Source organism: Megalops cyprinoides, chromosome 19, assembly GCF_013368585.1.
Source record: "Megalops cyprinoides isolate fMegCyp1 chromosome 19, fMegCyp1.pri, whole genome shotgun sequence".
NCBI lineage: Eukaryota > Metazoa > Chordata > Actinopteri > Elopiformes > Megalopidae > Megalops > Megalops cyprinoides.
Genome location: NC_050601.1, coordinates 6,772,993 through 6,787,108, shown reverse-complemented (window position 1 = coordinate 6,787,108; position 14,116 = coordinate 6,772,993). Strand labels below are relative to the sequence as shown.

General features: G+C 51.4%; 1 protein-coding gene across 2 annotated transcripts in view; it reads right to left on the bottom strand.

The window, feature by feature from the left end:
* Positions 1 to 14,116, bottom strand: part of mrtfaa (myocardin related transcription factor Aa) — a 38,116-nt gene that overhangs the window by 3,170 nt on the left and 20,830 nt on the right. Inside the window, exons 4-13 of one of the 2 annotated variants that reach the window (XM_036552585.1) lie at positions 13,685 to 13,750; positions 5,202 to 5,257; positions 4,680 to 4,755; positions 4,400 to 4,561; positions 3,198 to 3,364; positions 2,866 to 2,985; positions 2,401 to 2,654; positions 1,683 to 1,842; positions 1,099 to 1,542; positions 39 to 749 (exon numbers count right to left, since the gene is read on the bottom strand). In XM_036552585.1, the coding sequence (XP_036408478.1) occupies positions 39 to 749; positions 1,099 to 1,542; positions 1,683 to 1,842; positions 2,401 to 2,654; positions 2,866 to 2,985; positions 3,198 to 3,364; positions 4,400 to 4,561; positions 4,680 to 4,755; positions 5,202 to 5,257; positions 13,685 to 13,750 (2,216 nt within the window). Of the gene's footprint in view, positions 1 to 38; positions 750 to 1,098; positions 1,543 to 1,682; positions 1,843 to 2,400; positions 2,658 to 2,865; positions 2,986 to 3,197; positions 3,365 to 4,399; positions 4,562 to 4,679; positions 4,756 to 5,201; positions 5,258 to 13,684; positions 13,751 to 14,116 lie in introns of both variants that reach the window. The other variant, XM_036552586.1, reaches the window with a different exon arrangement.

The window sequence follows — 14,116 nt, the reverse complement described above, 5'->3', positions numbered from 1 at the left end:
TATACCCGGGAAACGGCAGGTACTGCAAAGCTACTGACCTGCTGCGACTGCAGGTCCTGTTTCTGCTGCTGCTGCTGCTTCTGGGACTTCTTCTTCTTCTGCTGCTGCTGCGTGTGTTTTTGCTGTTGCTGCTGTTGCTGCTGCTCCAAGTGCCTCTGGCTGTTCTGCTGCAGGAGAAGGTCCTGCAGCAGTTGCAGCTGCACCGGCTGCTGATGCTGCATCTGCAGCTGCTCGAACTGCGCAGGCGGCTGCGTCTGCTGCTCGGACCGCGCCGCCTGCTGCTGCGTCTGTGTCTGGTCTGGGGCCTGCGCCATCTCGGGCTGCATCTCCTCCACCTCGTCCTCGTCCTCCTGCTTGACGGTCACCCTGATGGTGTCCCCGTTGAGGAGGTCCGGGGGGGAGAAGGGCCGGAGGTGGCAGCAGGAGGAGGGGGCGTCCCCGGGGGCCTCGCGGGGCTCCTCCTTCACCCTGACCCCGGCACCGGCCCCGTCGCCCGCCTCGCCCCGCTTGCCCTGCTCCAGCTGCAGCCGCAGGGTCTCCACCAGCCGCTGCTTCTGCCGCAGCATGCGCGTCAGCTCCTCGATCTGCTTGTCCTTCTCCTGCAGCATCTGGTCCTTGTCCACCGCCGCCGCCCGCGGAGCGTGCTGTGAGAAGCGGCAGGTGGCGGAGGGGCCCGGGCTCTCTTCTTTGACCGTGACGGGGTGCTGGGGGGAGGGATGGAGGCTCAGCTGGGTGAGAGGGGAGCTAACCTGTTTTGGGAATGAAGAGCGAAAGCAAACCAGTGAATACAGACAGAAGGTTAAAGGTAAAGAGAGAGACAGAGGAGCAGGCAAGCAGAAATAAACTAGCAGTCATTATCTACATTATTCACTTTGCACTGCATCGCTTGCATTTTAACATAAGGTCCCTTTCACGGGCTGACGCCATTCCAGTAAAGCACCCTTTTCTAGCGAAAAACAGCAGTGCCTCCCCTGGCTTCCAATCACAAACACTGCTCCCTGCCCACACCATTATTCTGCTGCTCGATTATCATTACTGCCTCAACAAAAACAGAAACCTCAAGTCTTAACAGAATTACAGTAAGACAGAAAATCCTACCATCTCCCCAAACGCATCTCCATTACAGCTTGTCTCATCCGGGCTCATTCCAGCCAGCGAGCGATCGGAGGGGGTGGGAGATGCAGGTGGGGAGGAGCTTGTGCTGCCAAAGTGCATTACAGGGGGTGGAGCTGCAGTTCTGGCCCCGCCTGCCCCGACTGTGGCCACAAATGGGAAAGCTGCAACCACCATGCCCCCTTCTCCTGGTTGGTGCAGAACAGTGGCTCCTCCCAAAATGGGGGAGGTGCCAGCAGGCTGGGTTAACTGCTGCTGTTGCTGCTGCTGCGGTTGGTTGGTTTTCGGAGCCCCGCCCACCGACGTGGCCGCTGGTGCTGTAGCGCCTCCGTTCTGTTCCTGGAAGTTCTTCAGTCTCTCGATTAGGTCATTCTTCGTGCCCGACACGGGCAAACCTCGTAGCTTCAGCTCGTGTTTCAGTTCCGCCACCTGGGGGCGCGACACAAAGATCATCATCTCATGATTATATCAACATCTTTGACGTGCAAGCCCAATTCTCTAGTGAAACTGAACAGGGTTTCATATTACAGTGTGGAGAACTGCGATCGTCTTACATAACGCTGGCTCACCTTGAACTCATCCAGATTCGGGGGCAAAGGTCCAGGTTTGGCCAGAGTGTGGATCTGACGGTTTAGCCCACTCTGATTGGAGGAAGCTGGTGTAGGGGTAGGGCCAGTCCGAGAAGGAGAGGGGCCAGTGTTGGAAGAGGGCTGCTGATCTGCTGGGGGTCTGGAGAGACAGATGAAGACAATCTTCATACCACAGCAGGAAAAGTAATGTGGTAACAGTACAGATGGACAAAAACACACACTAACATGGGCAAGGCAGGTAGGGTGATTGTGTAGAACCCTGACAGAGAGATGGGCAGGGCAGGTAAGGTGTATGGTAGCTGTACTAACTTGGGCGGGGCGGGCAGGATGGTGCGGTAGTTATATACTCACTTGGGCGGGGCGGGGCGGGGCGGGTAGGATGGTGCGGTAGTTATATACTCACTTGGGTGGGGCAGGCAGGATGGTGTGGTAGTTATATACTCACTTGGGCGGGGCGGGCAGGATGGTGTGGTAGTTATATACTCACTTGGGTGGGGCGGGCAGGATGGTGTGGTAGTTATATACTCACTTGGGCGGGGCGGGCAGGATGGTGTGGTAGTTATATACTCACTTGGGCGGGGCGGGCAGGATGGTGTGGTAGTTATATACTCACTTGGACGGGGCGGGCAGGATGGTGTGGTAGTTATATACTCACTTGGGCGGGGCGGGCAGGATGGTGTGGTAGTTATATACTCACTTGGGCGGGGCGGGCAGGATGGTGTGGTAGTTGTAGTGCTGCTGCTGCTGGTTGATGATCTGGAGCTGCAGGAAAAGCTGCTGCTGGTGCAGGATCTTGGCGTAGGTGGAGTCCAGCTGGGGGGGCGGCTCTCGCTCCGCCTTCTGGTCGGGGGGGATGTACTGGTGGTACTTGAGCTTCTTCACCTTGGGCTTACTCTCCTTGGGCTTCTTGGTGCGCTGAGGTGGCCGGTCAGAGCCGGGCTTGGACTGAGACTGCTGGTGGGGGTGAGAGTGCAAAAAAAGAGAGCAAGAAACAGAGAAAAAAGAGAATGAGGATTGATTGTATGTGTGTGTGTGTGTGTGTGTGTGTATGTGTGTGTGTGTGTGTGTGAGAGAGAGAGAGAGAGAGAGCGAGAGGGAAACACAGAGTACTCTGGCAAGGTCACTAAATGAAAGTCTCAATCAGTTAACTGCTGCCACTAACCTTGATCAGCGCCGGCGTGGGCTTGGAAGCCGCGGGTGTCGCGATTCCATTGGTCAGCTTCTGCGGCGGGGAAGGCGCAGAAGTGGGGGGAGGTGGTGGAGGCAGGGGCTGAGAGAGGAACTGAGGACATGGAAGAGCTGGATTAGGAAAAGTCTAGGACCAGATCACAGAGAAAATGCCAACAGAAGCAGCATGCGGTGCACAAGACCTGCTAATGCACACAGAGAGGGCACCATCTACATGCCTGTGAAAGCAGCGCGGAGTGGCTGCAGTTATTTAATGTAATAAAAGTGAAACATTTGTGTGTTCGTTATTTATCCGTAAAGACGTACCTGTGTGGGTGAGGGGTTGCTGCTGTGGGTGAGTGTGTCGGGGGGCGAGGGCAAGGGGGCGGGGCCCAGTGGCGAGTCATGACTGGCCGGCTGGTCTGGGGAGAGGGCGTCGCTGCTATCCTCGTCGAATGAGGAGCTCTCCCCCGCCACCTTAGGGAAGTCTGTCTCTGAGAGAGGGAGAGAGCGAATTCGGGGGGCGGGGGGGGGGGGGGGGGAGATGCCAGCATCAGCATTCCGAACATGACACCGCTTCGTAACGGTTATCGCCGTCTGATGACAGAGAGGCTCCCGCGGACGGCGGTGGCATTACCCTGATTACCGAGGCGATGTCATTACCCGCGAGAGCGGGCGGCTCGGCGGCGGGCATTAAGCCAGCGCAATGGAGTTTTATTACCCCGCCGCCGCGGAGGGCGGCCGACATGTCACTGCCTGTTCGATGGTTATCGTTACCGCCCCACGCTCGCTGACAGGAGCCTGTCTGTGTGGAGGCAGCTGCGAATCATCGCTATCATTAATAGCACATTACCGGGATTTGATTAATCCCCCCCGTTTTTAAATCAATAGCGTGATTTCCTGGGAGGGCAAGCCACCGTGGCTCCGGGATATTAATGCACATTTGATTATGATTACAGAGGAGGGACTCTCATTGCCCGCTTCTGCAGGGAGGGTTGAGTAAAAGGGCAGCCTGTATACACACGGAACGCACACGGTAATGAGCGTGTTAAACATGCATTTAAAGGGTGAGTTTCTGTTTGAACTGCAGAAGCTGGGCGCTTGAAATTGTCTGTACAGGCGGCGTATGGGTGATAATGAAATTGACTGCTGTAATGTGAACCTTTCTTCTAGCTGTAATGAACAGCTGGGACGGCTGGGAGGATGCTTGGCTGAAGACAGTATATGAATATAAATATGGTGTGATTATGCTTATGAGTGATTCTGAGCGTCTGTCCGACGCAGATGGGTACATGTTTGTCTGTATAAGCACCTGTGTGCGCATGTGTGTGTGTGTGTGTGTGTGTGTGTGTGTGTGTATGTGTGTGTGCATGTGCATGCAGATCTACCATGGCCTGTGTGCTTGTGCATGCAGGGCTATGAGTGCATGTGTTTGCGTATGTGAAGGGCTATCCAAGCCTGTGTGTCTGTGTGTGCAGGGTTATGAGTCCATGCTTGACTGTGTGGGCAGACAGTGGGTCTGGCAGTACCCATGAGCGCTTGCTTCAGGCTGCAGTGGACCGGCAGGATATTCTTGTGGATCAGCTCCATCGGCCCGGGCCGGTGGGAGATCTTGTCGTTGAGGTCGTCGGCCAGACGGGCTCGTTTCAGCTGCAGCTGTTTGGCCTGGAGGGAGGGCTCCGCCGACGTCTCTGCACACACCACAGCACACGGTGGCATGAGCACGGATCCCAGAACCCGTTACACCCCTCTTACCGAAGCGCGTACCCCTGTGTGGGGGTGCAGCTGTGCCTGGCCAGTGACACTCACCTTCGAGAATGTGCATCCTCACCAGCTCTGACCTCTCCGGCCGACTTCTGATCTTCCTCTTCAGATAGTCTTCCGTCTGTACAGGGGTACCAAGGGTTTAAGAGAGGGAGAGAGAACGAGCGAGAAATGAGAGTGGGAAGGAGAGGGAGAGAGAACGAGCGAGAAATGAGAGTGGGAAGGAGAGGGAGAGAACGAGCGAGAAATGAGAGTGGGAAGGAGAGGAAGAGGCAGAGGGTTAACATGAGACAGAAATTTGCATGTGGTCAGCGGACCACGGAGAGAATCCGGGAAAGAGGAAAAGAGGGTTAATAATAACAGCAACAGTAAGAGCAACGCATTTTATTCAGATTTTTCATGAGATGATATCTCAGCCTGCTCTGCAGCAGAACTGACTCAGTCTGGCGTTTTCAGAGAGGAGGTGTGAGCAGCCGCTGTGTTAGCCTCTGTGCAAACGGCTGCGCTGTGGGCGCAAGGGCCCGAAATGAGAGAGAGAGAGAGAGAGAGAGAGAGAGAGAGTCTCACCCGTGCTCGCTCCAGGCTCCTCCTCTGTTCGTGAAAGGCAGCTGGACTTTTCAGCGCTGGGGGGAGAGAGAGAGAGAGAGAGATACTTACAATATAAAGGAAAGGCGAAAGTTTCAAAATACATTTTAAAATTTAAGGAGGTGTGTAGGGACGTTTTATTAAGTTAGTCAGGAGGTTAACAACTGTTTTCTATAATTTTGCCATATTAACATGAAGCATGATCCACAATACTGTGGATCTGTGTGGTCATACCATTTAAGCTTGTTTGTATTTTAATCTTAATTTAAGAGGAAGAGGAAGAGAAAGAGAAAAAGAGAGAGAGAAGGGGGGGAGGCTTACTGGAAAGTGGCACCCATGGTACCTCAACGCAGACAATGAGAGGGCCAAAATAAGGAGGCCACTAAACAGTTTTTATGAGCTCGGTGGCAAATACGTTATGAACCTTTGCCATTATTGCCTTGTGGCGTAATCAAAAAGAATGGCGCACTGCTGCACTATTCAGAGAGGGATGAAATCAGAAACTATGGGCACAATAAAACTGCGCTGTTGTGAAAATGAGGCCCTACATCACCACAGTTTCAGATGCCAAAAGTGAACTCTCGAGTTTATACAGAATGATCTGAGCTGCCGGTGGAGTCTTAGAAGTGGAGATGTGCTATAATAAAGAATTCACTCCTTAGTGCGACCCAGCCTACCTGCTCTCCTCAGAGAGGGTGTGCTGCCCTGGCTGTCACGCACTGAACTACCCAATCACATCCTAGTATCAGGAGGCATGTCTCTCCATGATCGTGGGGGAGGGGTGTGTGTCCTGCCCCAGACACCTACCGTACATACCATTCTACAAGGACAATCAAAACACTAAAGAAATATCACCAAAAATAGCGCACCGGATGTTGAGCAACTTTTCTCTGTAGGTTATTAGGGTTTCCGCTCCCTGATCAAACACACTCAACCCTGATACAATCTAGAGGGGGGGCGTTTTCTCTGTGAAAGCTCTCTGCGAACAGTCCGTCACGTTGTCCCTGTGGAACAATTCACTCAAAGGTGACATTTTGGCAGTGGGTGTTGCAATGTGGCAAAGCGAACTAATGTGGATTTAAACTAGCAAACAACAGCTTTATGTGCTTAAGGCAATACAACTAAGAGGTTTAGCCTCTAGGCCACTTCAGATACATTTCACACTGAGCATGAGAATGCAAGTCCGAAACACACAAAGCTTGTTTTTCTATAAAAATGCACCAAGATACTAAACTGCTGAGGGTGTGTTCAGCCAACAATATTCTTTCATGCTGTTTTTGCTTAGCGTACGTTTGCTATGACATCTACTTGCTTTTACTGTGCCAGTGGATCCATTTTAAAGAATCTGGATATGACATAATTAAGGAGTTATAGAGGGAGGTATAGATTATACATTAAAGTTTTTAATGATATTAATTAAAGTCGCTGTGCTCCGCACCATCTTTCTGCCAACGATTTGATGACTGTGCGACCATGACAAATATGAGCTATTGGGGGAGAGAAACTTTCCCTGCACTTGCGTGAGAAAGATGTTTGAAACATCTGCCAATATGGCTCGGCAGTTATATTAAAGTGATACTGGGGCGCATCTAGACTCTGTGCCAGCAGGCTTCAGATAGGTATGAGTATGGAGCTAACCAGCCACCGACACAAACATCAGTCACCTCGATCTGCGCCAGCGTGAAGTGTGGAAACGCACCGCGTTTTAAAATGTCACTGGATAAACGGAAAGCGGCCGAATCTCAGAGATAAAGAGATGAACTCATCCTCAAAGCTAATGATCCCTTTAATTTACGATAAGATGAATCTGAGATGTCAAGGAAAAGCAAAGGTGCTTTTTCTACAGGGAGAACAGGGCATACAAAAACTGAAACTGAGACAAGGTAAGCACAAAAACGAGCAAGTTCACCTTACTGTGTCTCAGCAACACTGGCACAACAGCCTCATATGCATTCACTGCAAAGCCTACTGAGCTACAGATTACAGAAATACTGCGTTTATTCCAGAACTCACTAATAACGCATACGCATGAAATCGCACATATTTCTGGATGGCTGAACTGAAGCATGGGTATGTGTGCATGTGTGTATTTATGCATGCATGTGTATTTATATCTGTGTGTATCTGTTTATGTGTATGAGTGTGTATATATAACCGTGTGTGGTTGTGTGTGAGCGTGTATGGCTGAATGATAGCCCTAGTCGGAAAGAATGGCCCATTGTCATCATTAAACTGCTTATATGTTTGACTGAATATGTGACACTAGGGGATTTTGTGGGTTAGTGTCTACGAACAAGGGTCAGTGCGTGCATTAGTGTGCGTATGCGTGTGTGTGTGTGTGTCAGAGAGAGAGAGAAGTACTGTTTGCGTGCGCATGAGAGACTTAACGCGTGTATGTGTTTATGAGCGATAACGTGTGAAGGTGTGAGTGAATGTACATGAACGTGTAAAACTGTGAGTGCACGCCTCTTTGCTGTGCCCTCGGCGCTCTTTGGGGCCGGTGGGAGGCCAGCAGGTGCTGTGACATTTGGAGATGATCCCTCACCTTCCTCTTTCTCAGCATGCAGGAAGCGAGATTTTACTATCAGCTGCTTGTGCGCTCTGAACGCCGAGACAGCAGGAACAGAGCAGGGACAGGCTGATCCCGGATCAGTGGCCACAGGGAGCGCCCTGGTGTGCGTCTCAAGCCTGAGTTCACTCCGATGAGCATTTGCTGGCCCCCGGACGCTGGGGGGGGGGGGGGTTGGGATTCCACCACCGAGCTGAGCTGGTGATCAGAATGCGCTCGTCCCTCCACAACCCCCCTCTGGGTCGCCCCGGGGTGGGAGGATGAGGTCAGCGCGAAAAGCCCCTGTTTATCCGCCCGAGTGCGCACATCACCACCCTCCGCCGCTCGCTGTGATGGCTACCCAGAACGCACTGCTCCCGGGGTATCGGTGTCTCGTGTCGTAATGCGGAGGGAACGGACGCGGCGCTGTCGGCATACGCAGGCTTTCCGCTTCGCTGTGACTCACAGACACCTCTCAGTAACAGCACCTACGCTTCTGCTGTACGGCTCTGAGTGAAAGCTAACTGAGACACGCTAAAACACACCATCTCCAGTCATTCTGCAGCGGTGGTAGCTGAGCTGCTACTCACTCAAGACCTAACCACCACTGCTAACCCTCCCAGCGCTGGAAGGCTATCCTCACACAAAGTCACATGCAAGGCCATAGTCTTTGGGGCAGGACCTACAACCTCTCAGCTTCTGTACTGGAGGGCTGCATTAACAGCAGGGGTTCCAGCTCGCTTTATACAGCTAACGCCTTCAGGACAAGGGAGCGAATCTACGCTTGAATTACACTGTTAATCAAGCCAACAGTGGCGTGGGGGGTTCGGCTTCCAGCTGGGGTAAAGGCCTAAAGACGGTGCGGCCTTCCAGGACCAGGCCTCAGACACCCTGCTGCACACCAGGGATGGAAGCAGCCCTCCTAGAGCACGGCCGTTTGAGCCAGTCCTGGTTCCAACAGGGCTAGAGGACTACCACTGGGAGTGCTATTTCCCTGCCTGCACAGAGTCAGCCATTGTGTTTGTGCCATGTTGTTACTCTGGTTCTTTATCTGCTCTAAACCTCAAACTCACTGTCACTCTCTTCCCCGTTTCACATCCTGTCCTGGGCTTCCTGTAAGCACTACCACTTCTGCTCCGGCAGTCAGACGCAGTACCAGCCAGAGAGCGCAGCGAGTTAAACTGTTAACCCCCACGGGTTTAAGGGGGATTTCTGTCTGACTGCGGTCAGGAGTGGCAAATCTATTGTAATTATGTGGAGATAAAACCAATGGAAATGAGTGTGAAAAGTCCCCAGGAAAACAGGGGTGAGTGTGTTAAGTTCACACAAAGACATGGTTGAGTGTGAAAAGTCTCTGCAAAGACAGGGGTGTGTGTGAGAACCCCCCCCCCCCCTCCAAAAAAAACAGGGGTGAGTGTGTCAATTCCCTCCAAAGACAGTGGTGAGTGTGTGCTTCTGTACTGTATCCTGTGTACAACAGCATGATCGTGAGCACACGTACACTGTATACATCTGAGAGTGTGGGTGTGTGCGCGTTGTGTGGGCAACTCTCCGTGTAGCTTTGAGCAGATGTGTGTGGCGTGCAAGGGTGTCTCTGCCCTGTTATTAATAGACTCAAAGGTAGTGTATCACCCAAGCCGCTTATTATAGCCTGGTGTGTCCCTCTGGGCGAAACGAACACACCCTTCGCTGCCACAAGCCGTGAACGCACGCAGATTTCATCTTACAGAGCTGTAAGAAATGAAATCGTGTGTTACACAGGCCTTCACCATACCAAGCTTACAGCCAGAGAGGGCCGTGGCCTTCAGACTGCAGACCCCCATGCTACCTGACTCAGAGGCGTGTAGCTGAGGTACATGAAAAAGCACAGCACCAAAAAAAAAAATAAAACAACAGAACGGGTAGAGAATTGACACAAGAATTAACGGATGACTCATTGCTGCCTTCGATAATTATGGCTGTGCGGTTCCGTTTCAAATCGTTACTTAACCGTCAACGCAGGAATGTGCTGTTGTTTGCAGTTAAGGGACACGAAATTAGCATGGTCCTGGCACTCTGCCCATTCTGTTCGAATCAACAGAGGAGTGGCCAACCAGTGAAACGGGCCAAAAACGAAAGAAGGAACTCAAAAAAAACAAAAAAAAAAAGCCTCGCCTGTTTACTAAAAGAGACTGCATCTAGGAAATCTAGTCTCAGAGGCTCGCCCTTTGCTGTGGCCAAAAGTTTTACGCTCGCGGCATTCTGAAGGCAACATAATCCCCGCACTTTTAAACGAAGGCCGGCACGAACGGCATTATGAGGGCTCAGCTGTCTTTTTTTCTGCTTAATAAAACTGATCTGCCTGCCCTCACCAAGGCAACCCGTATCTCTTACAGGTGTCTGCTAAAAACAGACTCAATCAGCCTTTTGATTGCTTTTCCATTATGTACAGAATTATTTTTATACAGAGGGTGCAACAGTCATTGCCTTTTTTTTCCTTTGAGTTAAATTACGTTTAAGATGAGCTGCCAGTGAAGCGGCGCTGTGCCCTCCATAGCCCCAGAACTGTCAGTCCACTGGTGCCCCAGCTCAGCTTTTATCCAAACTCGGCAAAGAGGGAAAAAGCAGGGGGAATATACAGTACCAGTCAAAAGTTTGGGCACACCTACTCTCAGAGGGGCTTTCTTTATTTTTACTGTTCTAGACATTTTAGAATAACAGACACCAAAACTATGTAATAATACAAAAGGGGTTATGCACTGACCAAAAAAAGTGTTAAACAAATCAAAACCATCTTATATTTTAGATTCTTCAAAGGAGCCAAAAATATGTTTGTTTTTTGGAAAGAAGTTCATACACAGCAAATATAAATAGTGAAGCTGATGCCTAAGAAACACAGTTCAAGCATTTAAAACATAAGTCGGATCAAATAGTCTTTGAGTGCATGTTTTCCATGATCTTAATCAGGTGTGCCCAAACCTTTGACTGGGACTGTATATCATCAAACCCAGGAAAGAAGATGAAAACGGAGATGAAATGTTTTAAATCTTTGAGGACATTGGTGGGAGTGGAGGGTTTCACAGCAGAAGTGACTTTGAGCCCTGACAGGAGACGAGACTTAGTGTGCAGTCACATGACCACCTGTAGGAAGACATTTAGAATTGCACAGAGAAGGGATTTCCTTGATGCCCCTGTTGTCTTTTTAGCGATAATTAATACATTTGGGTGCGTGCACATACCTGTGGCTACCATGGGCCACCTGCGTGAAAATCTTATCTTACATAATAATCACAATGGCAGGGGCTGTTGCTTTCATGGTGCAGGCACTTGCTTCCTTCTGTCCCTGATTGGCTAGAGTAGTGGTGTCACATGGAGGACACACCTCCAGTAGAGGTTGCCCAAGAAACCAGCCCAAAAAAAAAAAAAAAAGTGTCTGCAGGCAGAGGAAAAACACTGTAAAGATCAGATGAGAGCAGCCCTCCTGGGGTTCAGTGTGCTGTAGTACTGTTGCTGCTCCCAGAGGCTGATCCAAGATTAACCCATCGGTTTACAGCAGGGCAGAAATCGCACAACAATGGTACAGAAATAATACCAGGCTGGTATTATTACAGCATGCAGACAAATCACACAGTGACAGTGGATTTAGTATGGAAAGCACCATCTACTCAATGGAGTTCAACTTCTTTTACATATAAATTCAGGGAACATCCTCTACTGCTGCGGGGTACCTGTAATCCTTCTAGAAAACTGTTATACGAGTTGAAACTGACCCAGGGTCAGCGCTCGGAGCATCTGGTTTTGGGTTCAGTACGGTCCGATCTATCCCACACACGGCGGCTGCCTGCTTCCACCCGCAGAGCTGAGGCCGATCTTCCGATGAGCAGAAAGGAAAAGGGAACTGGACACAAAACGGGAAGCTGGCTGACCTGATAACCGCCCGCTGAAGGGGGGGGGGGGGGTCCGGCCGCGCGCAGGCAGGCCCGGCCAAAATGCCAGTCAGTTCCCCAACTCTAAACCCAGGCTTAACCGTAACTGCGTGGAGGCGAGCTGGATGGACATCACACCTGTGTCCAGGATCGCTTGGCTGCGGTTGCCTTTTAGGACCGGTCTGAGTCTGGTGTCTGCAGCCAGCACGTATCGAATGCTCATGGTGACCCGGTGACTGTTCTGAAGCCAGGATGCACCATACGGGCTAAAGCAGGACCTGGGCTCAGGCAGTCGCTGGATCATCCTTTTCAAGTGCGCAATTTCCCATAATTGGCAGCCTTTAATTACTGATCAGCAAGCAACAACATCAAGAACAAAACAACTGACAGAACATAAAGCCCTCCGTGGCTCAAAACACCAAGTGCCCGGGTGCAAAACAGATCACAACCCAGCGGACTTACCGCATGACAGGCCCATTGACATTTTGTCACTTGACAGACACTCTTATCCAGACATCTTGCAAGGTCGCAACAGCAGCATACACAAAAAGACGGACCACATCCGAGTGTGTGCCAACCGTCAGTCACACAGAGCTGTACCAGACAGTGCTATTGTGAATATGGAAGTACATTATAACAAGAAAATCTGCACCGGCCAGCCCAACCGACAGCACCAGCTCAGTTACCTGGGATGCAGCACTTAAAGGCCTTTACTACCGAACTCTGGGCTCCTTACTGCTCTACTACATATTTCTTCCAACACCGGAAATGGCTTTATTTATATTCTACACATTCGTACATTTGAACAGGACATTTGAACTATTTTCTTCTCGTACTGGTGGCCATAGTCCTCTAATGCACTCCAATAGGTCCAATAAGTCCAATAAGCAATAATAATAATAATAATAGGGACGGCAGTGTAGCATAGTGGTTAAGGAGCAGGACTTGTGACCGGTTCAACTCCCCACTGGGGCACTGCTGTTGTAGCCTTGGGCAAAGTACTTAACCCCAAACTGCCTCAGTAAATATCATACTGTATAAATGGGTAACACTGTCACTGACGTAAGTTGCTCTGGGTAAGAGCGTCTAAATGCCAATGTCACCCCAAAAAAACATGAACCGAAACGGGCACGGGTGGCCTTTACTGCCTCTGGCACTCCGTCTGCGCCACCTCGCAGCCTCTCTCACGCCGGCGCCTGCGGCCGACACCAGCTTCACACCCATTCGCTCCTGAGAAGCAGAGAGGGGAACTCGCACCTTTAAATCGCCCTCGCGTCGAATGAGACGATGAGCAGGACCAGAGCGGGAGAAAACAAGAACAGAACAGAGCTGGGAAACCCTGTAATGTTAGCGCTGAGCGCAGCAAAGCTGGCCGGTCTGGAATGATTAGGGTCGACAGGTGAGTCTGCCCCCTGTCCTGCAGCCTCTCAGGAGATCTCCACACTGAACCGGCAGCTAACACAAGCCGAGTGTCTTTCGATCGGAGGACGAAACCCGACTGCAAACGAGCGGCATCAGACAGACAAGACGAAACTGTTCTGACCACAGGTGTGAGGATGCTGCTCGTAAGGGCACCCAAGACGACTCTCAGAACACAAATCCAGGAAACGCGTTTGGCTGTTTGTACCGAACATTCACCAAAACTCACAACCTGTTAGCGGGTAAAATGTGCTTAGTTCATCCAGCTAAAAAACTGCCGTTTCCCTGGCGCCCGTTTTCAAAATACTTTTCAACTTTGTATCCAGAGCACCTGAAACTTCATTACAACGAATAAACAGAAGTTAGACTTTTCAGAACAGAGCAACTGTTAACTTTTTAGAACAGAATACACTGAACAGGTGAGCCTGTCAGAGTCGGGACACCAGCCCCACTCTTGTCAAACAGCGTCCACAAATGAGACAAGCAGCCATGGCACCAGCTCTCAGGGTAGACGAGGGAAAAGGCCTGTGCATGTGTCCGATGTGTGTGTGTTTGTGTATAGGGTGAACGGCAACACGGCAGGGTGGACTTACGTGGCATGATTCCCTGGCTGACCAGCTCCTCGCGGGTCCGTCTCTGCTGGAGCTTGAGCTGGAGAACTGCATGGGAGACGGGGGGAGAGGGACAGAGGAGGAGCAGAGAGTGAGCGCACATCCAAAACGCATCCAACACAGCCCCGCTAAACGACCTCCACCCCGAGGCGCGGTGCGGGTCACACCGGGAGCAGGTCACACCGGGAGCGGGTCACACCGGGAGCGGGTCACACCGGGAGCAGCGAGTCGAGGGGTCGAGCGGACGCGGAGCACTACCGATGTGCTCTCCCCGGCTGCCTCTTTCCTCTTCCTCCCACCGCCTCTCTGACAGCAGCGAGAGGTTATCACAGACTGGGAGGGGAAATGCGGGGGGGGGGCGGGGGGTGCTGCTAGCACACTTCCTGTTACTTCAACTTTCTTTAAACGGCTGTG